At 42.5% G+C, this 25,947-nt stretch overlaps 15 protein-coding genes and 1 non-coding gene across 16 annotated transcripts; 9 read left to right on the top strand and 7 right to left on the bottom strand.

Annotated features, from left to right (window-relative positions):
* Nucleotides 1-210: 210 nt before the first annotated feature.
* WALSEDRAFT_t44 lies at nucleotides 211-292 on the bottom strand. Its single transcript has one exon. It is a non-coding gene; the product is annotated as a tRNA-Glu (tRNA).
* Nucleotides 293-726: 434 nt separating this feature from the next.
* Nucleotides 727-1,701, top strand: WALSEDRAFT_32451 (hypothetical protein). The gene is made up of 2 exons (XM_006958146.1): nucleotides 727-1,039; nucleotides 1,088-1,701. Exons 1-2 carry the CDS (start codon nucleotides 775-777, stop codon nucleotides 1,555-1,557), a joined length of 735 nt encoding a protein of 244 aa, XP_006958208.1. The 5' UTR covers nucleotides 727-774; the 3' UTR covers nucleotides 1,558-1,701.
* A 2-nt stretch (nucleotides 1,702-1,703) lies between these two features.
* WALSEDRAFT_32449 (hypothetical protein) lies at nucleotides 1,704-4,584 on the bottom strand. The gene is made up of 3 exons (XM_006958145.1): nucleotides 3,990-4,584; nucleotides 2,213-3,939; nucleotides 1,704-2,166 (listed from the first exon to the last, which is right to left on the bottom strand). The coding sequence occupies exons 1-3, from the start codon at nucleotides 4,573-4,575 to the stop codon at nucleotides 1,768-1,770; spliced, it is 2,712 nt and encodes a 903-aa protein (XP_006958207.1). The 5' UTR covers nucleotides 4,576-4,584; the 3' UTR covers nucleotides 1,704-1,767.
* A 328-nt stretch (nucleotides 4,585-4,912) lies between these two features.
* On the top strand, nucleotides 4,913-5,759 carry WALSEDRAFT_18072 (hypothetical protein; the record flags this gene model as incomplete). The annotated part of the gene is made up of 3 exons (XM_006957963.1): nucleotides 4,913-5,052; nucleotides 5,086-5,158; nucleotides 5,361-5,759. The coding sequence occupies 3 exons, from the start codon at nucleotides 4,913-4,915 to the stop codon at nucleotides 5,757-5,759; spliced, it is 612 nt and encodes a 203-aa protein (XP_006958025.1).
* WALSEDRAFT_60299 (hypothetical protein) lies at nucleotides 5,046-7,601 on the bottom strand. The gene is made up of 2 exons (XM_006958144.1): nucleotides 7,083-7,601; nucleotides 5,046-7,038 (listed from the first exon to the last, which is right to left on the bottom strand). Exons 1-2 carry the CDS (start codon nucleotides 7,504-7,506, stop codon nucleotides 5,822-5,824), a joined length of 1,641 nt encoding a protein of 546 aa, XP_006958206.1. The 5' UTR covers nucleotides 7,507-7,601; the 3' UTR covers nucleotides 5,046-5,821.
* Nucleotides 7,602-7,859: 258 nt separating this feature from the next.
* On the top strand, nucleotides 7,860-8,870 carry WALSEDRAFT_28588 (hypothetical protein; the record flags this gene model as incomplete). Its single annotated transcript, XM_006958143.1, has 2 exons — nucleotides 7,860-7,936; nucleotides 7,985-8,870. 2 exons carry the CDS (start codon nucleotides 7,860-7,862, stop codon nucleotides 8,868-8,870), a joined length of 963 nt encoding a protein of 320 aa, XP_006958205.1.
* Nucleotides 7,936-9,594, bottom strand: WALSEDRAFT_57357 (RNA-binding domain-containing protein). The gene is made up of 2 exons (XM_006958142.1): nucleotides 9,272-9,594; nucleotides 7,936-9,228 (listed from the first exon to the last, which is right to left on the bottom strand). The coding sequence occupies exons 1-2, from the start codon at nucleotides 9,447-9,449 to the stop codon at nucleotides 8,909-8,911; spliced, it is 498 nt and encodes a 165-aa protein (XP_006958204.1). The 5' UTR covers nucleotides 9,450-9,594; the 3' UTR covers nucleotides 7,936-8,908.
* Nucleotides 9,258-9,812, top strand: WALSEDRAFT_68812 (hypothetical protein; the record flags this gene model as incomplete). Its single annotated transcript, XM_006958141.1, has 2 exons — nucleotides 9,258-9,704; nucleotides 9,754-9,812. The coding sequence occupies exons 1-2, from the start codon at nucleotides 9,503-9,505 to the stop codon at nucleotides 9,810-9,812; spliced, it is 261 nt and encodes an 86-aa protein (XP_006958203.1). The 5' UTR covers nucleotides 9,258-9,502.
* A 141-nt stretch (nucleotides 9,813-9,953) lies between these two features.
* WALSEDRAFT_57356 (hypothetical protein) lies at nucleotides 9,954-12,995 on the top strand (the record flags this gene model as incomplete). The annotated part of the gene is made up of 3 exons (XM_006958140.1): nucleotides 9,954-10,056; nucleotides 10,101-11,638; nucleotides 11,686-12,995. The coding sequence occupies exons 2-3, from the start codon at nucleotides 10,117-10,119 to the stop codon at nucleotides 12,993-12,995; spliced, it is 2,832 nt and encodes a 943-aa protein (XP_006958202.1). The 5' UTR covers nucleotides 9,954-10,056; nucleotides 10,101-10,116.
* A 46-nt stretch (nucleotides 12,996-13,041) lies between these two features.
* On the bottom strand, nucleotides 13,042-15,013 carry WALSEDRAFT_60298 (glutamate decarboxylase). Its single transcript, XM_006958139.1, has 2 exons — nucleotides 14,596-15,013; nucleotides 13,042-14,549 (listed from the first exon to the last, which is right to left on the bottom strand). Exons 1-2 carry the CDS (start codon nucleotides 14,749-14,751, stop codon nucleotides 13,110-13,112), a joined length of 1,596 nt encoding a protein of 531 aa, XP_006958201.1. The 5' UTR covers nucleotides 14,752-15,013; the 3' UTR covers nucleotides 13,042-13,109.
* Nucleotides 15,014-15,102: 89 nt separating this feature from the next.
* Nucleotides 15,103-16,238, top strand: WALSEDRAFT_18103 (protein phosphatase type 1; the record flags this gene model as incomplete). The annotated part of the gene is made up of 4 exons (XM_006957964.1): nucleotides 15,103-15,154; nucleotides 15,207-15,338; nucleotides 15,387-15,617; nucleotides 15,667-16,238. The coding sequence occupies 4 exons, from the start codon at nucleotides 15,103-15,105 to the stop codon at nucleotides 16,236-16,238; spliced, it is 987 nt and encodes a 328-aa protein (XP_006958026.1).
* Nucleotides 16,239-16,376: 138 nt separating this feature from the next.
* WALSEDRAFT_60297 (hypothetical protein) lies at nucleotides 16,377-18,726 on the top strand. The gene is made up of 8 exons (XM_006958138.1): nucleotides 16,377-16,431; nucleotides 16,479-16,582; nucleotides 16,630-17,390; nucleotides 17,435-17,573; nucleotides 17,619-18,199; nucleotides 18,244-18,427; nucleotides 18,474-18,576; nucleotides 18,622-18,726. The coding sequence occupies exons 1-5, from the start codon at nucleotides 16,397-16,399 to the stop codon at nucleotides 18,020-18,022; spliced, it is 1,443 nt and encodes a 480-aa protein (XP_006958200.1). The 5' UTR covers nucleotides 16,377-16,396; the 3' UTR covers nucleotides 18,023-18,199; nucleotides 18,244-18,427; nucleotides 18,474-18,576; nucleotides 18,622-18,726.
* On the top strand, nucleotides 18,247-18,674 carry WALSEDRAFT_18303 (cytochrome b5; the record flags this gene model as incomplete). Its single annotated transcript, XM_006957971.1, has 3 exons — nucleotides 18,247-18,426; nucleotides 18,474-18,576; nucleotides 18,622-18,674. 3 exons carry the CDS (start codon nucleotides 18,247-18,249, stop codon nucleotides 18,672-18,674), a joined length of 336 nt encoding a protein of 111 aa, XP_006958033.1.
* On the top strand, nucleotides 18,682-19,958 carry WALSEDRAFT_60295 (hypothetical protein). Its single transcript, XM_006958137.1, has 5 exons — nucleotides 18,682-19,135; nucleotides 19,182-19,242; nucleotides 19,286-19,362; nucleotides 19,410-19,624; nucleotides 19,672-19,958. Exons 1-5 carry the CDS (start codon nucleotides 18,697-18,699, stop codon nucleotides 19,912-19,914), a joined length of 1,035 nt encoding a protein of 344 aa, XP_006958199.1. The 5' UTR covers nucleotides 18,682-18,696; the 3' UTR covers nucleotides 19,915-19,958.
* On the bottom strand, nucleotides 19,947-23,815 carry WALSEDRAFT_68806 (hypothetical protein; the record flags this gene model as incomplete). Its single annotated transcript, XM_006958136.1, has 4 exons — nucleotides 19,947-20,768; nucleotides 20,812-22,384; nucleotides 22,433-23,498; nucleotides 23,545-23,815. The coding sequence occupies 4 exons, from the start codon at nucleotides 23,813-23,815 to the stop codon at nucleotides 20,115-20,117; spliced, it is 3,564 nt and encodes a 1,187-aa protein (XP_006958198.1). The 3' UTR covers nucleotides 19,947-20,114.
* A 106-nt stretch (nucleotides 23,816-23,921) lies between these two features.
* Nucleotides 23,922-25,551, bottom strand: Rck2p (Pkinase-domain-containing protein; the record flags this gene model as incomplete). Its single annotated transcript, XM_006958135.1, has 2 exons — nucleotides 23,922-25,331; nucleotides 25,378-25,551. 2 exons carry the CDS (start codon nucleotides 25,549-25,551, stop codon nucleotides 23,922-23,924), a joined length of 1,584 nt encoding a protein of 527 aa, XP_006958197.1.
* Nucleotides 25,552-25,947: the final 396 nt, after the last annotated feature.

Below are 25,947 nucleotides of genomic sequence, written 5' to 3'. Positions count from 1 at the left end.
ATGAGCCTTACAGAACCTTTATATATGTTGACGAAAGAAGATTTCATTATACATATTACAATAGCACACCTTCACAATCTCAAATATCATAGACTACTTTGGATTTCAAATAAATAAATAAAAACTTTGAACTTATATTAGCGACACCATTTATTTCAACTGCTTCGGTCATAAAAGTAAAAAGCAAGCAAAAGAAAATGCAAAAGTTAATTCGGATACCGGGAATCGAACCCGGAGCTTCGGTGGTTATTCAACTGAAAAACCGATAGGTTAGCCGCTACCCCATATCCGATGTTGAGAATTACTAATATTCGTAAATCAAATATCTGAAAGCATAAAACCGTGACGTCATCATCAAGTTCTTGGATTGTCGTAAATATAAGAAATCTGTGAATTGATAGATTCGCATGAAGTTACAAACCACTGGTTCCATTAGTGCAGCCCATAACCGCTAAGTGGCCTGTGGATCCATTACTAAAAGTAACGAGTTTAGCCATTTTAGAGCAATTAAAATGTTCAGCAATGTTAGTCAAAGCGGAAGCAAACTTTTGTTCGACTTTGTAATAAGTACATTAGGACGAGATCGAGATCGTAGCACGTGGTTGATAGAAATGATTGAAACATTTTAGCAATGCTTAATAGATATATTTGCAGTAATTTCTTTTGCTTGAAACATACCTTAAAAAGGACCTATGTAATATAGTTGACTCGCTCTCCACCACGTCACATCACCACCATTGGGTTAAATAGACACAATCATCTCTAATATAGAAAATGTCAACACCACTACCAGGATCATCTGACGTTATCATCAAGGAAGGACCATTCGTATATCTTAGTGATTGGGATGGAACTATCACTACACAAGATTCAAATGACTATCTAATCGATAACTTCGGTATGGGTAAGGAAAACAGAGAGAAACTCAATGAGGATATTCTCTCACACAAGCTTAACTTCCGCGATGCATTCTACGAGATGCTTAGAAGTGTCAGCAAGGCGAAATCATTCTACGAATGTATGGAAATCCTCAAAAGAGGTATGTCATTCTATTTATAGCATAATATGCAACTGATTATCATTGTAGACATCGTACTCGACCCAGGTTTCAGTGACTTCTACTTCTGGGCTAAGATGAATAATATACCGGTCATTATCGTATCCTCCGGTATGGCACCATTCATTAGAAGCGTTCTCTCAAAGTTAATCGGTGAGGAGGAAGCTAAAAACATCGATATTATTTCAAACGATGTCAAGTTCAACGACCCAGAAGGTAAAGATTGGGAGATTGTCTATAGACATCCAGAATCAGGATTCGGACATGACAAGTCAAAGGCTATCTTACCTTACAGGGATCTGCCTCAACCACCTACGCTCTTCTTTAGTGGTGATGGTGTCAGTGATATGAGTGCAGCCAAACACGCTGATCACCTCTATGTTCGTAAAGAAAAGGACTTAGAGAAGTACTGCGTTGCTCAGAATATCCCATACACACCATTTGACACCTTTACGAACATCAAGAACTATGTTATTGACGCTATCAATAAGAAAGAATAAACTGGACAATAATACATCAGAATTTTCACCTCTAAGAGCTCTGGTGATGCGTGCAATATTTTATTATCTATGTGAATATGTGCTATGTATAAATAAACTTTAAGTTGTTCAGATACTCTATGTTCAATTTACTAAGAAATACATTAAATCCATAACGTTACAATTAAATAAGTATTAGTAGTGTCTATTCATTATCATTTCATGTCCTTTTTATTGTAATTCTTCAATTTCTATGTCATCATCGTCAAGATCGTCGCTTAAGTCGTCTTCATCCATGTCAACGACTCCTTCATGATTTGGTTTAACGTAAAGTCTGTTTCTTGGTGGATCAAAGGTAATCTCAACGGTCTCACCATCCAATACTCTCTCTGAAAGTATGAGTGATGAGAGTGGTGTGAGTATCTCTTGTTGAATAGAGCGGTTGAGTGGACGGGCACCATAAACAGGGTTGAATCCGACAGATGCCAAGTAATGCTTAGCTGCATCATCGACATTGAGTTTAATATTTTTGCCATTTCCTTTCATGCGTTTCTGTATTTCATCCAGACGGATGTCAACAATCTTTCTGACATCTCCCAATGCAAGGTTTCTGAATATGATAATTTCATCCTAAAATCAAGTCAGTTGTTATCTCGCAAATGTGTGTAACACTTACAATTCTGTTGACGAATTCAGGTGGGAAGTGCGCTTGTACCGAATTCATTACTAGTGCTTTAGCTTCAGCTGGTGTGCCACCATCTTCTCCTGCGAGTTCTGCCAAATGGGATGCACCGAGGTTAGATGTCATTATAAGAACGCAGTTGTTGAAGTTGACAGTTCTACCTTGGCCGTCCGTACATCTACCTTCATCGAGAATTTGGAGGAGTAAGACGATGAACTCTCTACAAGCCTTTTCGATTTCATCTATCAAGATGACTGAATATGGCTTTCTTCTCACATATTCTGTCAATTGACCGCCTTCACCATGTCCAACATAACCTGGTGGTGCACCGATTAATCTTGAAATTGAATGTTTCTCACTGAATTCTGAGCTATCAATTCTCATCATTGCTTGCTCACTGTCAAATAACAACTGTGCGAGTTGCTTTGAAAGTAATGTTTTACCCGTACCACTAGGTCCACAGAAAAGGAAGCTTGCAATAGGGCGCTGAGCATTTGATAAGCCAGATCTTGACAATCTGATAGCATTTGCTACGCTTTTGACTGCTTCCGGTTGTCCTACTACATTCTTCGCGAGAAGTTTTTCCAATTTAAGGAGCTTTTCTTTTTCGGTTGTCTGTATGCGAGTTGCAGGAACGCCAGTCCATCTTGCAACAACTTCACCAATTTGATCAGGCGTTACGATACTTGTTGCTTGTCCTTCAGCTGCCTCCTCTTCATTCTTCTTGAGTTCCATCATTTCGATCTTCTTCTTAAGATCTGGAATTGCATAGAATCTTATATCGGAGGACGTTGCCAAATCGTATCTACGTTCAGCTGCATCGGCTTTAGCTGTGAGTTCTTCTACCTTCCTTCTTGCTTCATTGATTTCATCATCACGTCTCTTGGATGCTTCATGAGCTGCTTTCAATGGCTTGAGCTCTTCATCTATGCCAGCCAATGACTTCTTCGCTTCTTCGAGATTAGCTTTCGATTCCTTGTCACTTTCTCTAGAGAGTGCGTGAATGGCTACTTGTAATTGCAGTTTCGATCTTTCCAGTTGGTCGACTTGTTCTGGAACTGTTTCTCTAGCGACTCTGACACCAGCACATGCTTCATCAATCAAATCGATAGCTGCATCTGGTAATTTTCGTCCAGTCAAGTATCGTTTTGCGAGTGTAGATGAAGCAACCAGTGCTGAATCAAGTATACGGACACCATGATGGACTTCCAATTTATGTGAAATACCTCTAAGGATAGTGATTGATTCATTGACGGATGGCTCATTAACTAAGACTTGTTGTAAACGTCTTTCAAATGCAGCATCCTTTTCGATATGTTGTCTGAATTCGTTCAATGTAGTTGCACCGATCAATCTGATCTTTCCTCGAGCCAACATTGGTTTAAACAAGTTAGCTGCATCCATTCCACCAGAACTATCACCAGAGCCGGTCATAAGGAGGTGTATCTCGTCACAGAAGAGTATAACTGGATTACCTTGATCACCGAGTTTTTCAATTTCATCAAGAACACTTTTAACGCGCTCTTCGTACTCTCCCTTGTACTTGGCTCCAGCCATCAATGCACCTGCATCCAAACTAAATAATTTGCCTAGCAAGCTTGCTGGTACGTCTCTATTCACAATTCTTTGTGCTAGACCTTCAACGACTGCTGTTTTACCAACACCTGGTTCACCAATCAAGACAGGGTTTGATTTTGTACGTCTGCAAAGTACTCTAATGACTATGATTCTTGTAAGTATATTCGAATTTGTATACAGAAGATACACTTACCTCTTCTAATTTCGTTATCACGTCCAATGACAGGATCTAAACGACCTGCTTCTGCTTCACCGGTGAGATCAGTTGCGTATTTGTTGAGTGCATCAAAGCCTTCCTCTGCATTTGGACGGTCGACGCGTCTTCCGCCTCGCTGTTGGTTGAGAGCACTCTCTACAGTCTTCGTACTACTCAATCCAACATTCTTGAGTGCTTGTATGATAGTGCTATCCTCCAAAAGTGCTGAAATTAGGTGATCTTGAGCAACATATGTGTCATGTTGGTTTTTCATAATATCTGAAGCTCTCCTTAGTATCTTGCTAGTACCAGGCGCTAATGTAATATCGTCTGGCACTGGTTCTTGTACTGGTACTTTGACGATAAGCTTTTGAAATTCTCTGTTGGCTGATTGTTTATCTACGCCCGCTCGTTCTAATGCTGTTGCAAACAATGAGGGAGAAGTACCCTCCGGTCTTGTAGGATCATTGAGTAAGACGCTGGCTAAGTGTGCAGGGTAGACCATAGCATTACTGTTCTCTCTCGCTAGTTCCACAGCGAGAGTGAGTGATTCACGTGCTTTATCTGTAAAGTTTGTGCTCATTATGTGTGTGTTAGATGTTGATTGAACGTGTCTAAGAAGTTGGCGCCGACTTTTATTCAATGACGAAATATTCCTGAAGTGCCTAGAAGCTTACAGGTGGGTAATAGTAAATAAGGAAGTTTTTGAATTGTACTAGAAAATGTATTATATATCTACTGTTACAGAACGAACGAATGAAATATCAAGATAGAAATCTATAGAATATTATAGAAAGTTGAGTGAATAACTACTAAGCTAATCACTATATAGTAGTCTTAGTGATTACATTTCACTCATATCACATCTTCTTTTACTACCCCCAATGTTGACTTCAGACCAAAATACCACATCGACTAGAATGACGCGACAGACAGCCAGCAAACGCAGCTGGTGCCCACCACCAGATCAAATAACGTATAGAGAGTTATTACGCTTTGAAGAGCGTTTAAAACAGAATGCAACGGCGCTCCGTAAGCGTAGACGGAGGTATGAGTGTAAGTAAAGTGAACGTTATAGGTCTATTTTACTTAGGATTAAAGTATTTCTACTTTTTCTGATATCAACTTCTGCTGTTCTTGCGTGGAATGTAATAGATAAGCAAAACGTGGGTTGATTAGCATTCAAACATCGATAAGATGCTCACACGTTTATAGAGGCAAACGTACAGGGGATATGCTTATATGACGATGCTCACCATCACTCTCACCACTCTCATTCTCTTCTTTGTGTCTGGAGTCTATTCTGAACGCATCACATATGCAAATAGGTGTGTATAATGTCATTAATATTGGCACTCTCACTTACAGTCTTCTAGATACGTCCCACATTGCAATAGGGCACTCAGATCGTTCAATATGGCACTCAATATGCGCCTTATGAGCCCGTCAACTCCTTTTTCACTCTTCAGGCGGCCCGCAAAAGCTGCAAAGGTTGCTTCACAACAGCGTCAGAAGGCCATGTCTAGTTTACCACCAACGACGAACCCTCGCGGCGAGCTCGTCTTTAGTCATCGTGTTGATAAGAGTTTCAGGGACGGTTATGACAAATACAGGGCAGCATTCGAGCGTAAGAGAACGCAAGCATTAGCTGCAAAAAATACATCAAAAATGCCCCAGGTAAACGTAAATATACCTCGCCAAACAGCCCCCCATAATCGCAATGAAAGTTTCAGTTTTCTCCTCAATGATAAAGCAGCCAAGCAATGAGATAGGATTAATACAGATATGCATGAAAGTTCGTATTAAAGAATTAGAGAAAGTGGAAAATCTTATTTGTCTGAATTGTTTGTAGTGCTGTGCTGTTGGGATAGTTGAGGTTCGAGTGATGCTAACAATGCTTCGATTTCTTCTTGATGCGAATTATTTCTGCTTTGGTTGTTTGGTTGATAGTTATCTATTGATTGCGCATGATTGTGTGTACTATGCGACTCTTTTATTCTCTGAAGTTCCCTTTCACGAGCTCTTTGGAATTCCATCCTGGCCCATGTTGTACTCCTATGATGCGAGTACGGTGTAGCGGGTGAACTTTGTACTTCTTCACTTTCGCTTTCGTCTTGCTCGACAACATCATAATCATCATCATTTGTTAACCAACTCTTTGGTAGAATGTAAGAAAGCCAACTACTGATACCAGAAGGCGCCTTGTTTATACTATTTTGATTAGATAAAGGCGTCTGAGGTAACGTCGGTGATGCCCACGTTGATGGGTTGAAGGGGTAGTATAAAATCGCTGGGATAGAATTGGCGAGGTTGCTAGGCGGTGTACTCCTCGACGGACTCGATGGTCGGCCCTGTCCAGCTTGATTGGCTGTGAAAGGCAGAAGTGGTATCTGTTGACCACGCCAATCGAAGAAGTGCGAATCAGGGAAGAAATACGCAGGAGGTGGGAATTGATGGTTTTGGCGCAATCCGCTGGTACCACGTCTTCTGAAAAAGACTAATCTGAGGATACCAATGAAGAGTACGAATCCACCAATGAGGAGCAAACCTCTGCCCCATCTACCAAGGAAAGTAATAAATCCAGCATCATCTGCGTGCCAACTAGAGCCGTAATAATGATCAAAGAAGCTATCTGGCACGGTTCCATCCTTGGCGTTCTTGCCGTAAAGACTCTTTGGAATGACACGGACAGCGTCCCTATCGTGTATGACATCAGGGTGATTTCCCATCCAAAAACCGTAGATTGTTGAAATAAACATAGGTCCCGTAGAGAACATAACAGTTGGGTAGTGTGTGAAGTATTTGTGGTTGAACGTCTGCAAGTTGTGTATCACACTTTCCATAAATGAACTCTTGCGCTCAGAGAACATCAAGTCATTTGAAACGCCTACTGGGATTGTCTTGGCGAGGACGACTGGATATTGGAGGAGAGGATCGATGCGTCTTCTGCAACCAATATCGAGATCTATATAAGTACCTCCGTAATGATAGAGAATAAAGTAGCGTATGCTATCTGCGCGCTGTATGTTGTATGGATAACTCTTGACTATGCGGTGTAAACGGAAGCAATCCAAAAACATGAATACTCACAAGTGGGGACAAACCAAGGGTATTCCTTTTCTAGAAATTCGAGAGACATCGCGTCTGTCCACAAGATATGCTCGTAATCGCTGTGCATGTCCATGCAGCCGTCCCTAACAACTCTCCACATTTCTGGGAGGTTGTTGTCCTTCCAAGTCCAGTGTAAAATCCTCGGAATAGTCTCGTTCTTGTCTCTACGTGGCTCTACGTGATAAGCAAAACCATCGTATTCACCCCAAGTTGCATTTGTGATATCACTCGGTTGCTGGTGAGGATTCTGTGGAAAAGCTGGCATATCGACGGGATACGGGTGTAGGAGTGCATCTGACGGTACAGCATAGTAGCTGGCCAGGGCTGTGAGTACAGTGAATGTACAGAAGAGGAACACGCCTAATAATATCACGGTTATTGCAAGTGCGCGCCGTGTGAACATTAAGGACGTTTTTTTTCGTTAGTACGGAATTTCTATGGGGATCTTGGTTGCAAGTTATTAGGAAGCCCAAGCCTCAGGGCAGAGAACGCCGGATGACCGATTTTGAATTATTTATGTCTATAAGATAATTTGTATATAATTTTATTTATAAGATAGTTCATTTATCTTTCTAGCTTTCTCGTAGCTGCTCTGGCTTCAAATTTCTATTGAATAATGGATCCTAGATTTATAGGAGACCTGAGTTCAAATTACTAGACGCTTCGACACTCAGTTAACTGCATCCATTATTCTTCAATACGTCACTTATCCCCCGTGGGGCAACCCTACTCTTTCTTTCGTCTTAACAGTGAGCGATGCTGAACCCAAGGCCAAAGTTACCACACACAAAATCAACTGCGAAAGCATTTAAACCGCATATTTCATTAGGAAGGTCCGTTCTGCTCCCTCAATAGACTCACCTTCTGATTCGATGACATAGCGTTCCACAAACGCCATCTTCAAGACCATTCGATCCACGACTGCTGCTAGGACAGACGCCTACATCTCCCAAACTTCTTGCCGCTTTGGGTAGACTGGCGACTGCGATAGACACTGCATTTCCGAAAGTAGAGGCTCACCCACACAATGTCTGGTTTAGATACGTTGACCTCGGTTTGTCACTCGGATTCAGGCCAATTGATGACTACGTCCCCGCTGAGGGTGAGGACGTTGAAAATTTGGACTTTGCGCGACTCATTTTGGCAGAAGTGACGCTCTATAACTCACATAAGCTACAGCAAGACCCACCATTCCCCTTCCTTCCATTAACTATTCCTCCACCACGTTCGGCGAGTCAAGCAACCACCCCAGCTGTCTCACGGAGCAACAGCGTCAGTTCAAACGCATCTGGCAAGTCGTTCGTTAGTGGGGATGGTCGCTGGCCTGCTCCACCCTCCCTCACACCCGTGTCATCCAGCTTTGGAAGTCTCGGTGGCGGTCTAGCCGGTGGTTTAGCAGCCGGTTTGGCTGGTATGTCGACGCTAGACAGCGACAAGCCGTCTACACCTGGTACGCCTGGATATGAACCGCCTAGAGGCTCTGTAGAACTTACCGAGACCTCAAAGTTGCAAAATTTCATGAAAACTCTCGGTGATCCTCAAGAATCATATTCTGAGCCAACGCCCAACAATGATGTCGCACATGCACCTCGCACGCAAGTAGTTAAGAACTGGCCACGATATGCGATCAAAGCACAATTCGCAGCTCCTCCGGAGAGCGATTTTAGCAGGCAGATGGAAGCTAGGTGGCTCACGGTTCGCATTTCAGATGCAGATGGCTTCGAAGAAGACCCACCGGAGAAGGAGATCGTTGGTGTAATGGAATAAATGAATTGACGCGCTAATTGTACAATTAATGACATTATCTAGTATGGCTGATGACGATTCTTCTTTGCTGAATTAAGTTGGCTTGACTTTCTATATCCGATTTCGTTATGATTGATCTTCGTTTGAGATTTAGTGAGTGTTATTGGTCTATTACCGACGTATTTGCCGTCAAACTCTTTCCAGGCTTTGAGGAAATCCTCTGGATCAGCGAATGCAATGAAACCGTACTTTGCCTTGTTTGAAATCTTGTCACGTACGACTCTGGACTTTGTGTAGCTCTTGAATTTCGAGAACGTCTCATCAAGAAGCTGTTCGGTAACGTCATTTGAGATATTTCCTACAAAAAGCCTATAATGGGCTAATATAATGAGCAGATAGGTTAATACGATACTAGCACTCACATGGGTCCCAATCTAACAGCGTCGGATCCTCCCATTGCTGACCTGCACCCTTACGAAGAACAGTCTTGCGCTTATCGCCCTTGTTCATCTTCTGGGCGGTAGATTTTGATTTAAATGAGGCTGTAGTAGGCACATAGGCAGATTGCTGGTTCAGTGTTTGATCGCCGCTGTATGACATCGTTTTTTATGATGATAGTCGGAGTGCAAGAAGTTTCTTGAACAGCGACAGTGATGTCTGCTATAAGAAGAGCAATAGTGCCTGGTCTGAGATCTTACAGCAATAAAGCCAGCACTTCTCAGGCTAAGAACACGCCACAAGATCAGACAAAGGGAGATAAAGTACCGGAGAAAAAGAAGTCGATAAAGGAGATAGACGATGAGATGATCTCCAAGCTCAAAGATAGGGATACAGGTCAGGAGGAGATCGAAGAGGGTGAGTATTCTTATCTCCAGATATACACACTCTATAACAAGAACTCTAGGCAACATTGAGGGTGGACTTAAGCATCATGTACGAGCACAGAAATTTAGATTGATTTAGACGTTTTTGACTGTTGGCTGTCCTTTCTAAGATACGACGATGAACTCCGCGAGGAGATACGAAGATGACGACAGACTGAACGATCTAGAGAGTAGTTTATCTACTATACACCAGCAATCTCTGCTTATAAACCAGGAATCCGGCGAACAAGTCGGTTTACTAGACAATCTTTCGAATTTCATAGATAGTATCAACAACAAGATGGCAGGGAGTAAGAAATACTTCGATAAACTGAGTAGAACGAGTAGGTCACCTCGATATTCCTTTATCTCCACTTACAGCGTATAGATGACAAGCAGAGCATATGTATAGTCGTGCTTATTGTAATACTAGTTATACTATTTATCGTCCTAATATCAATTTAATACCTCTTAGATTCTTACCACCATCATTGTATTATGATATGATTATCAACAGCTTAAACGGCGTGATCACAGAGCCTGGCAGTCTAGACGAAAATAGTCTGCTATTAGACGACGCAGGTAACGAAGTGGAAAGCTTATCTACAGACCAGATCGTTTATCTCTTCAATCGTCATCAACTTAAGTCATTTTACAAAGATAGCGTGAGGTTGTATACGACGCCGTTACATACGCTGAGCGACTATATTGCTGCATCACACTATCATCTTGGTCAATCCCAGCATTTACACACCACCTCTGTCAATAGGCACAACAGCATACGAGTCGCTTTGAACTTTATAAAGAGACAGCTATCACTACTAGACGAACTGAGGAGCGACTTTGATACATCTTCAACAACGCTTCTACAACAACACTCCGCTTTATTGCATCATCATCAATTCCACATGCACCTCGTAGCGAACATTCCCATTAGTCCCAAGCTAGAAAAAAGAAAAGAGCATCTCAGTGGATATATGAACTTACAGAAAATGGAGCAAACATATCAAGAATCACTTGAGTTTCACAACAACCATCAGAGAGATTACCAACTGTTAGACGAGCAGTGGGTAGATATTGACAACGAATTGAGTGAATTTGAAGGTTTGCTAAATTCATTCGATTTTCGCGAATTCGACGATGCATTGACTGAAGCAAATGATGCATTCCTCAGTACAGGGCAGCTAAACATGAATGATATAGATCAACTAAGACAACTCGATGGGTTCCTCAGGGAAGACGTAATCACGCTTACCAATTTGAAGAACTCGCAACCTCATTTAGATTACTTGACCCGATTGAGTTATTTGCATCTCCAATTGACGGATATCTCAAACCAAGTTGCACATTTCAAGCACTCACTCAATGCGACATCATCCGTCCAGCACCTCAGCAGACTCAAGGCAATGCCAACAGCTTATGTCTCATTGTTATGTGAATTGACGCGCAGGACGAGCTTTGAGAATCATTTCAAGGACAAGGTGTCCGATGTGGCAGAGTTGCTCGCAAACGAAAGTAGGAAGGAGGAGATACGTAGACTTGCGTTAGTTGATTTTCGTGATTCATCACATTCTCTTTCTGCAACAACTGGAGAGAGTTTCATGAAACTTGCCGCTGTGAAACCGTCGAAGTTTCTTCCATTCGATGTCGGTGCTTTTGATGGCACGACTAATAAATCTGAAGTTAGCTTGCGTGGAGGTAACCTTGTTCGAATTTCAGTTGAAGAGCTTCAAGAGACGATTGAAAGTATAAGGACTGCAGTGGATAAATTCATCGATAGCGAACGAATAGATATCGACTTATCGGCTATTCTCCCTTTATTTAGTGTTTATGAGAGCACTATGGAGTACATACATAACCTCGATCTTGAATGGGAGAAAAGAGCATCAGGGATGCTTCTCCCTCAGACGACAATGAAGTTCAAAGGTGTGTATAGCTAGTATTTCACTGCTTATCTGACTCGTAACGCACAGCTTCGAATGATGTTGACCAAATTAAAGAAGACTACGAATACCAGATTTCGGAATTGAAAGACGCACATGCGGCTGAATTAGAGCGCCAGAGGAATGCATTTGAAAAGGATCTACAGGCAGTCAAAGCAGAGGCTACTAACGATTCTCAAGCCGAGGATATGAAGCGCACAATAACCAACCTTGAAGAGCGTCTCGCCGAATTGGTGCAGACCGAGCAAGCAGCGAAAAGAGAGTTGCAATCGAAAGACGCAGAACTTAACGAGAGTAAGCGAGAACATGCACAGATTCTCACCGCGCGTGACAAGGACTTGCGCAATATACGCTCGGAAATGGATGCAGACAATGCCGTGTTAAGTCATGGCCTCGAAATGTCGAACCAGGAGGTCATTCGCCTTGAAGAGGCTGTAAACTCTAGTCAAGGAAAGTACATAGCTCTCTGCGAAGCACTAGAGAAGGTGCTCAATAAGGGTGCCGACAAGAATGTCGGAGGGGGTGGCATCAACAATGTCCTGATGAACTTCTCAAAAACACCCTTTGATACTGATGATGTTATCCACAAATTGTCGACCTATGTTCGGAGATGGCAGAAAGAAGCCAAAGTCAATAGGGAACGCGCTAAGGAGAAGTTGGCATTTAGAAACTTCACTCGAGGAGACCTAGCGCTGTTTTTACCTACTCGCAATGCTGCAGCTAAACCCTGGGCTGCGTTCAACATATCCTTCCCACACTATTTCCTCAAGCCGACACAGACGCAAGCTGAGACACTCAAGAGTCGTGAATGGACGGTTGCCCGTATAGCCAACATAGACGAAAAGGTAGTCGAAGAAAATGGTGATAATCCTTTTGGACTTGGTGTTGGCGTGAAGTACTTCCTACTCGATGTGGAAATATGGCAACCCAAGCACCGACGCAATCTAGCCAAAATGGATAACTTGTCGGGTGACACTAGTAATCCATTCAATGCACCGGAGGATAGTCCGAAGGAATCGTCTGGACAGCCCGATAGGTTACACAAAAGGAGGACGATGTCGACGGCTTCGAGCGTTGCTTCGTCAAGAACAAGAAGCAGCGTCGGACAGCAGCCACCTCCAAACCTTCTCAGTCAGAGTCCTGGCGTTACTACTACCCTTACGAAGGCTTTATCAGAAGAGAAGAAAGAGGACGTTAATCATTCTCCAATCGTACCAACACCATCACCAACTGTCACAACTAGAAATGACAGAAGTGGAAGCGGAAGTGTGACGGGTGCTGCGCAGGATTTGTTGAGAAATAGTCTTAAACGTCAACAACAGAATAGTCCTAGTATGTAATTATGAAGAGTACATTAATGTATTGTATATGTGTAGGTTGAGATGTGCGAGAAATTCTTAAGTAATAATACATTCATGTAAACTAAGTAACAAGGAGCAAGTGAATTAAAGCAATCAGCATGGACGAGAGTAACCCTGGTGAGAGCGGTCTTGCTTCTTATTATCTTCGGCAGGTCCCTTTGACGATCCAGCATGAGCGAGTTTGTAGAAGTCTGAAGTCATATCAGTGAGTGACTCCTGTACTTCAACTAGATCCTTGACGAGAATATCAAGCATATCTTCAGACAACTCCTCACGAATGACAGCTCTAACTATTTCTATATCTTCCAAATCTTTCGCCATAGCATAGTTTGGCAAAATCCATCCCTTAGTCTTCATGAGAATTTGTAGCCACTTCTGTTCAAGATGTGGGTGCTCAGATTTGAACTTGTCAGTCCACTTAAATGCTACAACGGGAAGTGAAGGCGTATAGAACTCAGCTAAAGAGTTGTCATCGGTCTTGCGTCCATCAGCTGGTCTGTGGTTGTCAGAGAGTACTTCAAAGTATCCTGATGCCTCCAATGCGCGTGCTAGCATACGTGCATTCGCGAGATCATTCTCCAAGATTGTCTTATATCCCTCGAAACCGAGATTGATGAAATTATAATACTGGGCTATAACAGGTGTAGCTGGACGTGAGAAATTAAGTGTGAACGAGAGCTCTGTTGATCCCAAATAGTGCATTTCGAAAATGAGTTCTTTAGGTAAGAGCTTCTCGTCTCTCCAGAGTACAACACCAGCACCGACGTAGACACCGCCGTATTTATGACCAGACGCGTTGATTGAAACAACTCGAGGAACATTGAACGCCCATTTGTGAGATGGGAAAGCGAATGGGAGGACGAAACCACCGGATGCTGCATCGACATGTATTGGAATGTCGTATCCTTTCTCACGTTGTACTTTATCAAGTACATTGTTAACTCCCAGGACATCTTCGACGTGTCCAGTGTATGTACTTCCTGCAATGAGGATTACACCGATGGTGTTCTCATCACATTGTTCGTATACGAGCGCTGGGTCTAATGTGTACTTGCTCTTCTTGCTGATAGGTAAAATACGGGCCTCCACATCGAAATAGCGAGCGAATTTCTCAACACAACAATGTGCTTCACTTGCGAAGATGATGTTTGGTCCAGGTTCCTTGAAAGAACGCTTTGGAGTAGCGTTCTTGACCTTCTCTTGCCAAATCTTCTTCAATGCGAGACCACCGAGGAGTAAACCCTCACTGGAACCAGCTGTAATGGTACCAATTGCACTGTTGCCCTTGGGGACTTTCCAGAGATCAGCTAACATGGACACACAACGTGTCTGTAACTCAAACGAAGCTTTATATTGATCCTGATCTGCGATATTCTTGTTCAAGTTCTCCAAAATGAGTTTGTTCGCGCTCTCTGGCTGACGTGTGGTCACAAACGAAGCCAAGTTGAGTAGTGGTGTTCCATCACTAGAAAGCTCATCATGTATGAGCTGATAAGCGATGTGCTCATCCACACCCTTCTCTGGGAATTGATACTGAAGATGTGAGTATGATGATCTCATGACAGAGTTTGATAGTCACCTTTGGGAGTGGCGCATGGCCATATCTTCCAAACAGTGGACTAGAGGCATACTTGCGTGAATCCTCTCCTGATGCTCTCTGCACAAGTTTCCTAGCCTTATCGTCGCGTGATTGTTCGATCAGCTTGTCTGTGTCGATGTGTTTAGATAGTGGCATAGTTTATATCGTGATAGTCAGTATCCAACTGAATCTACTGTGGGTAAGTGTCATATGGATGACGTCTGCGGATGGCTTCTTTTTATAGAATAGAGAGTGCTAGCGTAGGTCTAGCTGAGTATTATAATAACCAGAAGGCTTCAAACTTCCTAATCATAAAAAGAAGACCGAAGGAAGTGAAAAATTTTAATTTTAAGCGTCTGAATTTAAATAAAGTATAATTTTCAGCTGATTAGTTGAAAATACTCCAAGTATAACTAGCTACTACCACACTAGCACTTCCATAGAGCTCTCAAGCTAGCTAAATCTCTACGCGCTCTTTCAACCAGAGCGTCCACGTATAAAATAAAAATGTCAGAAGCCGAAGTAGATCTCGATAGTGTGATTGATAGGCTGCTAGAAGGTGAATAAATCGTATAAAGTATGCCAGTTTAGCTCATAGATTATCTCCTCAGTACGTGGAAATAGACCAGGAAAGCCAGTACAATTGCAAGAGTATGAAATAAAATACTTATGCACGAAAGCTAGAGAAATTTTTATATCTCAGCCAATTTTGTTAGAATTGGAAGCTCCTATAAAGATCTGTGGTGCGTATTAGTGGAAGTTTAGTTAAAATCAGAACTTACGACTATCAGGTGACATACACGGTCAATATTACGATTTATTACGCTTATTCGAGTACGGTGGATTCCCTCCAGAGGCTAACTACCTCTTCCTTGGTGACTACGTTGATAGAGGAAAGCAAAGTTTAGAAACGATCTGTTTATTGTTGGCTTACAAGATCAAATACCCGGAGAACTTTTTCGTTCTTAGAGGTAACCATGAGTGCGCATCAATCAATCGTATTTACGGTTTCTATGATGAGTGTGGGTTGTCGTGTTACCAGCTGCGAAGACATCACTAACAACTTACCAGGCAAGCGTAGATACAATATAAAGTTATGGAAAACCTTCACAGACTGCTTCAATTGTCTCCCAATAGCTGCAATTATCGATGAGAAGATATTCACAATGCACGGTGGTTTAAGTCCAGATTTACAGTCAATGGATCAAATTCGACGCGTTATGCGTCCGACGGATGTACCAGATACAGGTTTACTATGTGATTTGCTTTGGTCAGATCCAGATAAAGATATCTCAGGCTGGTCAGAGAATGATAGAGGTGTTTCCTTCACTTTTGGTCCAGACGTCGTCACTCGGTTCTTACAAAAGCATGATATGGATTTAATTTGCAGAGCCCATCAAGTCGTTGAAGATGGTTATGAGTTCTTCGCTAAAAGGCAACTTGTTACACTCTTCTCCGCACCAAATTACTGCGGTGAATTCGATAACGCGGGTGCTATGATGTCGGTTGATGAAACTCTCCTTTGCTCTTTCCAAATACTCAAACCTGCCGAGAAGAAGCAGAAATTTCCAGCATCTTACGGTATAGGTAGACCGGTAACTCCACCAAGAAAAGGCAAGAATAAGAAAGAGAGTAAAACGTAACGACGATAACAATGACGCATTGAACATTCTTAATATAATCCTTTTTCCCTCTTGTCAAAGCCACTGAAATTTCAATTTTTATTTTTATTTCTTCGTTTTACTGTGTCTAAGATATAATCGCTGGAGTCTTTGTCTTCTTTCTGTCACGTCATAGAGTAATGGATCTTGAGGAGTTTAGGAAGCATGGCTACGAGTGAGGGTGTTCATAATGACTGTTAGTGATCTCACAGTGTTTTAAAGTGCCGTTGATAGGATCTACAACTATTATAAGCAACTACAGGAGAATCCTGGCGAAATAGCCGTACAACCGAAAGTGAAACCTGGATATTTAAGTACTTTGGGAGGTGTGTTGTAACACACTCAGAGAGCATTACTTACTTTATTTATTCAGACGTTCCACCTCAACATGGCATACCCTTTGATAGCATCCAAAATGAATTCAAAGACGTCGTTCTCAAGGGTCTAAACCATTGGCAGCATCCTAGTACATTCCACTATTTCCCATCTAACACATCATTCGAGTCAATGATAACTGAGATGACGATTGCGTCAATTAATAATCCTGGATTTAGCTGGCATAGTAATCCGTCATCAGAACTTGAATTAGTAGTGATGGATTGGATTGCTGGACTTTTTGGATTTTCTGAGACATTCTACCATTCGAAGAACACATCTGGTGGGGGTATCATACAGCCATCGAGCTCAGAGGGTATTCTGGTTGCCATCATAGCTGCACGTGAGCGCATATTGCGCGCTGAAAATACACGAGATCAATCAAAGCTCATCATCTATGCGTCCACACAGACACACTCGTCAGCTGCGAAAGCTGCTCGTGTCTTTAACCTCCAATTGAGGATTTTGGATGTCGACGAAGACTTATCACTCAGAGGCGAGACCGTTATGAAAGCGATAAATGAAGATAGACAGAATGGATTGGTCCCATTTGTTGTGATTGCTACTATCGGTACTACATCGACTGGTGCAATTGATAAGATTGACGAGATTGGCAGAGTTTGTCAGTCAGAGTCACTCTACTTGCACATAGACTCGGCATGGGCGGGCACACATCTTGCATGTCCTGAGCTGCGCGATGAGTTAATGCTAGATGGCATCAACGAGTTCGCTGACTCTATCAATATTGGTATGCATAAGGTGGGAATTAGCACACTGTCTTGTGAGAATCTAATAATCACCAGATGGGTCTCGTTAGTATGTCTACAGTTGTTATGTTTGTTAGAGATATCAAGTCGGTTACCGATGCCTTGACAATAACGCCTGCTTATCTCAGGAACCAAATGACAGATTCAGGCGCTGTACTCGATATGAAAGATTGCGGTAATTAGAACGTTCTAAGTAGATTTTGCTTAACAGTCTTCCCAGGTATCGGTCTAGGGAGACACTTCTCAAGTCCTAAATTGTATTTCATGCTCAAATCCTACGGTGTAGAGGGGTTCAGAGCGCATATAAGAAAGTCGATAGGACTAGGTGAGAGGTTTAGACGGTACATTGAGGCAGATGAGGTCTTTGAAGTACTCTACAAGCCGCGTCTGTCTTTGACTGTCTTCCGTCTAGGTGGAACGGGTGATTTAAACAGTCTGAATAGAACATTCTACAACAACCTTAGTATTCATTCCGATAAGCTTTCATTGACGCATACTGTAGTCAACGGACTATATTGCGTGAGGTTCGTGACTGGATGTCCACAGACGCGAGAGGTGCATGTTGATGATGCTTATAAAATAATTTCAGACGTCGCAAGACTGACGCTCTCTAGTGAATTGTAAAATTTAAAGCTATAGATTTCTATGCCGTCGTTCTTTGATTGTAGCACTCAATTGAGTATGGGAATATTCGACACTATAAAGGGTATCTTTGGCGGTGATAGCAGTCAGTTGTCTTTATAAGTGTATTCTATTCTCACGCTCCTTTATACAGAACCTTCAAGCGAGGATAATAAGAGTGTATGTTGTTCTAGTAACCAGTGATATAACTGAAGATTACGCAGGTAATGCAGCCACCAGCAAATGAATTAGAGCCACCAAAAGATACTCCAATCACCGTCGACGAGCTCAAGGAGCATGACGGCAGCAATGATAAGCCAATCTATGTAGCCATCAAGGGTACAGTATTCGATGTAACAAAGAAGAAGGAAATGTACGGTAGTGGTCAGTCCTACAATATATTCGCCGTGCGTCTATAATTATACCGGCACTCCGATTGGCTGATTATACACAGGGGAAGGATGGAAGCAGAGGACTTGGAATGAGTAGTCTGAACCCGGAAGACGCGGTATCTGATTATAGCACACTCTCAGAGAAAGAGCTGTCTGTACTTGACGGTGAGTAGATACTCTTACATCGACGATATCTAAGAGAACACACAGATTGGTACAAATTCTTCAGCAAACGATACAATATCGTCGGAAGAGTCGTATAAATGCTTGTAAATTAACGATCATATGACAATATCAATGTCAGCTAGAAATATACCAAAAATAGTGCTCACTAGGCCATTGATGCCTGAGATTATGTCTAAATTCACACAATCCTCACGTCCTGTTAATCTAGTCAACTGGAAGGAGGATAAGCCTGCGCCACGGGAGTGGTTACTCGAGAACTCGAAGGATGCCGATGCCCTGCTCGTAATGCTCTCAGATAAGGTCGACAAGGAGCTCCTCGATATAGCAGGATCGAGATTGAAAGCAGTGAGCACGATGTCAGTTGGATACGATCACTGCGATCTCGCACAACTGAAGCAGAGAGGGATTAAGCTTTCGAATACACCAGACTTACTGACGAGTGCCACGGCTGAGACAGCCGCTTTGTTGTATCTAGCTGCGACGAGACGTGCTGCAGAGTCAATCAAATTCGTCGAACGCGGTGAATGGCCTCAAGTTGGTGTGTATGAATTTGATTAGCTCAATATATATTCACATCTATATAGGATGGGGTCCTCTTCTCATGGCTGGTCAACTCTCAGAAAACAAGACACTCGGATTCTTAGGGTGAGTGGACAACCCCACTCGAGCTATCATTCTAATGAAACAGCTTCGGTCGTATTGCACAGGCCACTATGCACAGATTGGCTGCTTTCGGTATAAGAAATGTTATCTACACTGATTCAGGTGAGTGTTTCCTCAGCATCCTCTCACTTCATACTCAAACCAACCAGGACGGACCGACAAAGCGGAAAGAGATGCAGAATTATCCCATAAATATGATATAAACATCAAACGCGTAGATTTGGACGCTCTCGCTCATCAATCAGATGCTGTAATTCTACTTGCTGCGATGAGTCCAGACATGAAACACATCGTTGGAAGAGATTTCTTACAAAAGATGAAGAAAACTGCAGTAGTAATAAATGTTGCTCGCGGACCTCTAGTTGTTGGTCTACAATCTTTCAACTGATACTATTATTAACGCGTTTCTAGGACACCGATGCACTCAATGAAGCAATCAACGAGGGTATAATTGCAGGCGCGGGCTTGGATGTCATAGAAGGTGAACCACACATAGATGCAAATCACCCAGTTGTTAAAAATGACAAGATCTTCCTCCTTCCTCATATTGGTAGCTCTACTGTTGAGACACGCTACGCAATGGCTGATTTGACAGTCACGAACGCCATCAAAGGCGCTTTCGGAGAGGAAATGCAGGCTCAAGTTAAACTTTAATTTTAGTTATCTGAATGTATATATTCATTGATCGGCTATTTTATCTTAGACAACATACATGAGAAAAAAGGTAGAAATGTAAGACAGAAAACAAATGACGTGAAAACAAATTAAACGAGAGTCATTAAAAAACCTTTGATATTTTAGAAAATGTTAAAGTAGTGTCATCAGCAATAAATTATCTTGGTGTCCTCTTTATTTTATCTATTCCACTCAAGTGATTTTACCAAAAGACCTCTTGAGTTGTCGAAATTCCAGAAGAGTCTCTCTATTGGACTCCTTCCAGTCCAACTCTTTTGATCTCTGAGTATCATAGCTTGTTGTGCGCCTAGATTACGCTGCTCGCGCTCAAAGTTTTCTTTATGCTCTTCCAAGCCTTCCAAAAGTGTTTCAAGTTCAAAGAGTATAGCTTCAAGTATATCAGCTGTGTAGAGTATACTATGGTCTTTCTTAAATCTACCAGCAGATACTGACATTGAAGGTGAGTTCGCATTTGGTGAGAACGATGTGCTATTTATGAGATTAGCTATTGCCATTCTGACTAGTCTAACAGTCTCGGTGAGAAGACGTTGAGCTTGACCATTATTCTTGCGAGAGATAAGTATCAAAGCTCTCGTTATCATATCAGAACTAAGTAATTCCATTCTACGTCTTATAACATTCGCATCTGGATTACCTAAGATTGCATTCAAACGCTGTGAAGTCATATTAATTGATGATCCAATCGTCGACTGGTTGTCCGTCATTATGTTAGGATGTATCGTCATCGTCAATAAAACTGGCTGTACGAGCCTTGATACTGATCTGCCAACGTTTGGATCATGGTATGATGCATCAACTTCAAATAAAGCAGCCTGAATACGTTAGTTTTGAAAATTAACTCTAGAAAGCACTCACTTCGTCAATCAAATCATCATAGGCATCCGTCATTGTTTCGCCAACTGTCAATCCGGCTAAGCCGTCTTGGATATTCGAATTAACATTAGCTTGAGTCGAGTACCTCGACAATCGCTTGGTGTTTAACCCTGAACTACCTATTGTAGCTTTTGCAGGGTGTATAAGATCCATCTCAACCAGTAACTCTCGCTGTTCTCCGAAGTGTATCTCTCCGAGTTCAACGTGTACTTCATTCCCATCACTTGAGACAATAGTCGAGGTAGACGGAGAAACCTTCCTCACTCGAACCATAGGCCAGTCGAGAACGTTTATATGAAGTTTCATATTCGTAGCTGCAACACTGAATAATCCACCAACAGCACCTGCTATACAATCCCTCAACTGATTCCATTCTTTCACAAATGTGTATGTACCCCCAGTGTGTGAACTCAATAACCAAAGTGATGATGGATCATGCACTCTACTCCATCCGAGTGTATGGATCGGGACGGAAGCTGCTTCAGCTCTGGCCAAAACCAGTTCCATTTGAGCGCGACGAGTAGGATCTTGATTATCACTGACTAGGAAGATACCAGTTACTGCATTTTTGCTTGTTCTTTGTAAAACACCATCGAGAGCGGCATTCATTGCGGTAACTACATCCGTCTTCTCGTCTGCTTTCGTACCAACTTTGAAAGGGTCAGGCGCGCCATCAATACCATAGACTGAATCATCCCAGTTGTTACCGAAAGTTTCCAAGAATCTCGATAACTTTTGTTTTCCGTTGATAGATGATGGTGTTATAAATGGAGTCCTTCTCAATGCACCACCCTGCATTGATCTGAAAGTAACAACGCAGATTCTGTCACGTGGGCCTAGCTTGTTGATGACAAATTCGAGGGATGACTTTAAGAATCTGAGTTTCAACGTCGGGCTACCATGTTGAGATGTTGGTAGAGGTAATATGAGGACGACATCAGCAGGCGCGTGCGGATGAAGTGTACCATCATGAGGGGCGAGTTGCACTAACGAATGTTCAGACAGATTCGCTGACACATTTGCTGATACAGACGATCTCATTGATTCTCTAGCTTTGTTTCCACCACCTTCACCAGCATAGGCTAAACCAAATGCAGAGACGTCAGATGGGTTAGTTGATATTCCTGAAGTCGCTATGCTGCTCGCTTTGCCATACGAACTTGGTGCTGTCGATCTTGGGGAATGTGGTAAAGAAACTGGTGACAGCGGCGCAGTGAATGGTACCTGTGGTGCTGAGAAGCTAGTCTGCTGCGACTGCCTGTTGTTATTTCCAAGCTGTGGTGTGAGTAACCTTGAAATACGTTCCTTTTCGATTCGTTCCCTCAAAGAACTTGCAGGTGATTCTGGTGATTGTTCCGTTTGTTGATTTTGTAGAGTATTCACTTGCTGCGGTTGCGGCTGATGGTGCTGAATATTCACAGATGAGTATATAAGCTTGTCAAATTGGGCCTTCCATTGTTCGCGCTCATCGCGCATCATGAACATCAATGTCAAATCGCGGAAATCGTCAGTTTCTGTTTCAAGAACGAGTGCAGTGTCACCAATTGAAGTAGCTCTATTAAGTTTGTTAGACAAGGTTTAAACGTTGCGAAGACAGTCTCACCTTCTTATGTTAGATATGTAGATCTTTCCTTTCAATTTGAGTACCCTTCTACCATCTTTCATTGGATGGGACTTCCTATCTTCAGAAACGCAAATGAGAGCATTCTCAAACAAGAAAACTTGTGCAGTCTGAGACTGAGTTGACCTTCGTATAGTCAAACTAAGGGAGTATAATAATAATGATCCGAAACTATGAGGGTTGTTGCCTTTCCAATCTAAAATTCTACTGTACAGATCTGTGGTTACAGATTTGAGGGGTCTTTGCTGTGATTGTTGTGATTGTGGAGGTTGTTGTGGAGGTGGTTGTTGTGGTTGAGGCTGCGGTTGAAATTGAGGTTGTACTGAGAAGGTAGACGGCGTAGAATTAATACTAGCGTTATCTGCTGACATTCTACTGTCAGATCTCCTTAATTGTGAAACAGTGTCGTCATTATAAAGAGCTGATTGACGCTGTTGGTATCTAATTAGACTTGGATGATAACTATCTTGGATGTGATTAGACTCTGCTTGTCGTGAAGGTATTTTTACAGTTACGATAGCTGTAATAGAAGATTTTTGATCTACATGGGGTCTAATCGCTGCATTGAATTCTGTTTTTATTGAGATATTAGGCGATATTAATTCGCCGAGCGATGATTTTGAGTTGTTTGATATCGATGTGTTTGAGCTGCTCGATGGTGCGGCAGGTATAGCGTCGTCTGCAGAGCTGTCTAGGGGATCTAGTGGGGAATCTAGGTGCTGTTGCTGCAGCTGTGCCAAACTCAAGGTTGAACCTGTGTTATTTCTCTGGTATTGATTCTTCAAAGAGGCGTTTGATTGAGAAGATTGTAAATCACGAGGGTTTGGTGTGGATGCGATACCAGCCAGTTTATCAAGTTTATTAGTTTTTCCTTTCCCTTTAATTTGTACATCCGCCTCGTCTGATAAGTTCATAGGTTTTCTGCATATTCCGCACACGCCCAAACTCTTTGACGGTATTTTCGCAGAGGGGATCACGCCGTAGACCTGAGTAAAGCATTGATCGTGTAATGCGTGTCCACAAACTGGTACTATATGTGGCTTTTCTCCTATAAATTTATTAGCAAGACATGTAGAACATCCCAGAAAACGCACCGGGAAGTCTGAAAGAGAATGAAAGCGGCTCTAAGCAAACAGGACAATTATCGCAGTCCTCTTCTTCATCCGCTAACACAGCGTTCGACGTTGGTGTCACTGGAGACACTGGAACAGGTGACGGCTGGCTTTGGGAGTATGGGTGGAGGCCATCACCGAAGCTGGCGCGTGCTGGAGACGCCAGATTGTCATTCACGGGGTGCAGCGGTGTTATAGGTGAACTCGGCGTCGTTTGCTCAGATTTCTTGCGGTTCCACCTCACCTTGAACATGATTGACGAGACAGAACGCTTGGTTCGTTAGAAGGACATAAAAAAATAACAAAAAAACAAATGAAGCAGTTTATGTATTTTATTGGTATACTTTACAGAATATACTTTAATCACTCTTCATTGGGCTCTCCGATCGACTCTGAGGCACACCTTTCTTTCTTCTCTTATCAATCAAGGTGGCCTGGCTGAGATCCAATTCAAAGTTCTTCTTAGGTGCTTTCTCCTGTTTACCAGCATTGTCGCCTAGTTTCTCTACATGCTTCTTCTCTCTTTCTGCCTCCTTGTTTTGGGTCTTCTTTATAGCTTCCTTTTGTCTGGCGGCGTTTACCGCTGCGATTTTGCGGTGATTTGATATCTGGCCAGACATTGGCTGAATGTCTTCCTCTTCGTCTTCCTCGTTGAGACTGCCAAGGAAACCGCCGCCGGACGACTTTCCTTTGCGACGCCCCTCTTCTTCAGCTCTGTGAACGGCGTAGGTAACGTCAAATGCTTCCTTGAGCTGAGCAACACCTGGTGATGCCATAGCTTTTCTATTGCCGCCCATATCTCTGAGCATTGGCGAATCGAGCGATGTTGGCTGTGGTGCAGCTGTCGGCTCCTTATCCTTTGCTGTACCGGTTGAGCTACCCTTCATCCATGGATGAGCAAAAAATTCATCAATTGTGTAACGCTTTCTTGGGTCTATAGTGAGCAAATGTGAGATTAAATCCTTTGACGAATCTGAAATAGCATCCCACCAGGGACTCAAGAAAGTGAATTGGGCTTTCGCGACTTTCTCTGTCAAAACCTGAATTGATTCATCGTAGAATGGTGGAAATCCGCATAATATAGTATATAAAACACATCCTAATGCCCACATATCAACAGACTGTGAGTACCTCTCATCCTTGACAATTTCAGGCGCTGTGTAACCTACAGTTCCACATGGTGTCATTGTTTGTTGGTCCCAGACAACCTTTGACAATCCGAAATCGGCAATTTTGACTTTACCAATCTCACCACCGCCAATACCTGGTCTAAATTCCCCTTCGTCAACTTTGTCCTCATCAAATGGCTTTTTTTGTGGTACTTTCGACGGGAAAATTTCTATCCTGTCGAATAAGATATTCTCTGGTTTTATATCACGATGTACGACTCCTGCTTCATTGTGCAAGTATCTAATACCTTCCGCTACTTGGGTAATAACGTGTCTAGCCAATTCCTCAGAGAAGTATGTGAGTTTGACAATCTGATGGAAGAGTTCACCACCCTCAGAGAGCTCAAGGACTAAATGGAAGTACTTCTCCGCATCAATAAAAGTGATGAGTTTGATGATATTCTCGTGTCTAACTGCACGCATAATTTGGACTTCTTTGAGGATGTTCGAACGCTGATGGCTCGAGAGTTCATATTTTCTAACCACTTTTATGGCTACTTTCCGGTGTGTTTTAGTATCGAGGGCTTTGTAGACGTTTGAGAATGCGCCATCACCCATTTTCTCAATGATCTCATACTGTTCCAGTCCAGGATAAGAAGGCTAAAGGGTGTTAGGATGTGAATATTAAGGAATATGCGATACGTACCATCTTAGCTCTCTCTTTCCTCTCCTGCTCGACAATCATTTCGGCTTCGCGAGCGTATTCCTCTGCTCTATTCTTCTCACGCTGCTCTTTCTGCTGTTGTGCAATAGCATGCTTCTTACGCTCTTCTTCCTCGCGTGAGAGACGCTTTGGTACGTGTGAGAGCATATCGTTCATGGGATCTCTATGCGACCGCGCCGGCTGCTGTACTGGCGAAGGCGTCTCTAAGTCATCTGACTCGTAAGCCTCTTTGTTATGTTTATCACGTTCGTTTCGTCCGTGTCGTATCAAATCTTGGCACAATAAGTTCCTGCGATGGGTGGATAGTAGTTACTCACTTCTAAATACTTGAATTGCGCCTGACCTGGGTTGCTATTAGCGTAGTTACATTTTACATCGTGTTTCTCACATTTCTTAGTCTCTAATAAACAACGTCGCTGTTAACCCTCAATCAAATTCCTCTGACGAGATGGAGTTAGAATTCTGACATCATCGTTTTTTCAGACAAAACTAAAAAATGATCTGCAGTTGACGCAAGTTCTAAATAAGCTTTCTCGGTTTATGAACTACTGT

The sequence above is a fragment of the Wallemia mellicola genome, assembly GCF_000263375.1.
Source record: "Wallemia mellicola CBS 633.66 unplaced genomic scaffold WALSEscaffold_8, whole genome shotgun sequence".
Taxonomy (NCBI): Eukaryota; Fungi; Basidiomycota; class Wallemiomycetes; order Wallemiales; family Wallemiaceae; genus Wallemia; species Wallemia mellicola.
Note: the sequence above shows the minus strand (reverse complement) of the source record. Positions and strands in the feature narration are given on the sequence as shown.

Excerpts from the sequence above, each read along its gene's own strand:
- WALSEDRAFT_32451 (XM_006958146.1), top strand. The coding sequence starts at position 775 with ATGTCAACACCACTACCAGGATCATCTGACGTTATCATCAAGGAAGGA. Across the intron at positions 1,040-1,087 it reads TATGGAAATCCTCAAAAGAG|ACATCGTACTCGACCCAGGT; the intron begins GTATGTCATTCT and ends TTATCATTGTAG.
- WALSEDRAFT_60295 (XM_006958137.1), top strand. The coding sequence starts at position 18,697 with ATGACAATATCAATGTCAGCTAGAAATATACCAAAAATAGTGCTCACT. Across the intron at positions 19,136-19,181 it reads CGGTGAATGGCCTCAAGTTG|GATGGGGTCCTCTTCTCATG; the intron begins GTGTGTATGAAT and ends ACATCTATATAG. Across the intron at positions 19,243-19,285 it reads AAGACACTCGGATTCTTAGG|CTTCGGTCGTATTGCACAGG; the intron begins GTGAGTGGACAA and ends CTAATGAAACAG.
- WALSEDRAFT_60299 (XM_006958144.1), bottom strand. The coding sequence starts at position 7,506 with ATGTTCACACGGCGCGCACTTGCAATAACCGTGATATTATTAGGCGTG. Across the intron at positions 7,039-7,082 it reads CCCTTGGTTTGTCCCCACTT|TCAAGAGTTATCCATACAAC; the intron begins GTGAGTATTCAT and ends TACACCGCATAG.
- WALSEDRAFT_60297 (XM_006958138.1), top strand. The coding sequence starts at position 16,397 with ATGGATCTTGAGGAGTTTAGGAAGCATGGCTACGA. Across the intron at positions 16,583-16,629 it reads ATATTTAAGTACTTTGGGAG|ACGTTCCACCTCAACATGGC; the intron begins GTGTGTTGTAAC and ends TTATTTATTCAG. Across the intron at positions 17,574-17,618 it reads ACTCGATATGAAAGATTGCG|GTATCGGTCTAGGGAGACAC; the intron begins GTAATTAGAACG and ends CAGTCTTCCCAG.
- WALSEDRAFT_60298 (XM_006958139.1), bottom strand. The coding sequence starts at position 14,751 with ATGCCACTATCTAAACACATCGACACAGACAAGCTGATCGAACAATCA. Across the intron at positions 14,550-14,595 it reads GCCATGCGCCACTCCCAAAG|TATCAATTCCCAGAGAAGGG; the intron begins GTGACTATCAAA and ends TCACATCTTCAG.
- WALSEDRAFT_57357 (XM_006958142.1), bottom strand. The coding sequence starts at position 9,449 with ATGTCATACAGCGGCGATCAAACACTGAACCAGCAATCTGCCTATGTG. Across the intron at positions 9,229-9,271 it reads GCTGTTAGATTGGGACCCAT|CCCATTATAGGCTTTTTGTA; the intron begins GTGAGTGCTAGT and ends TCATTATATTAG.
- WALSEDRAFT_32449 (XM_006958145.1), bottom strand. The coding sequence starts at position 4,575 with ATGAGCACAAACTTTACAGATAAAGCACGTGAATCACTCACTCTCGCT. Across the intron at positions 3,940-3,989 it reads TGATAACGAAATTAGAAGAG|TCATTAGAGTACTTTGCAGA; the intron begins GTAAGTGTATCT and ends CAAGAATCATAG. Across the intron at positions 2,167-2,212 it reads CTGAATTCGTCAACAGAATT|GATGAAATTATCATATTCAG; the intron begins GTAAGTGTTACA and ends ACTTGATTTTAG.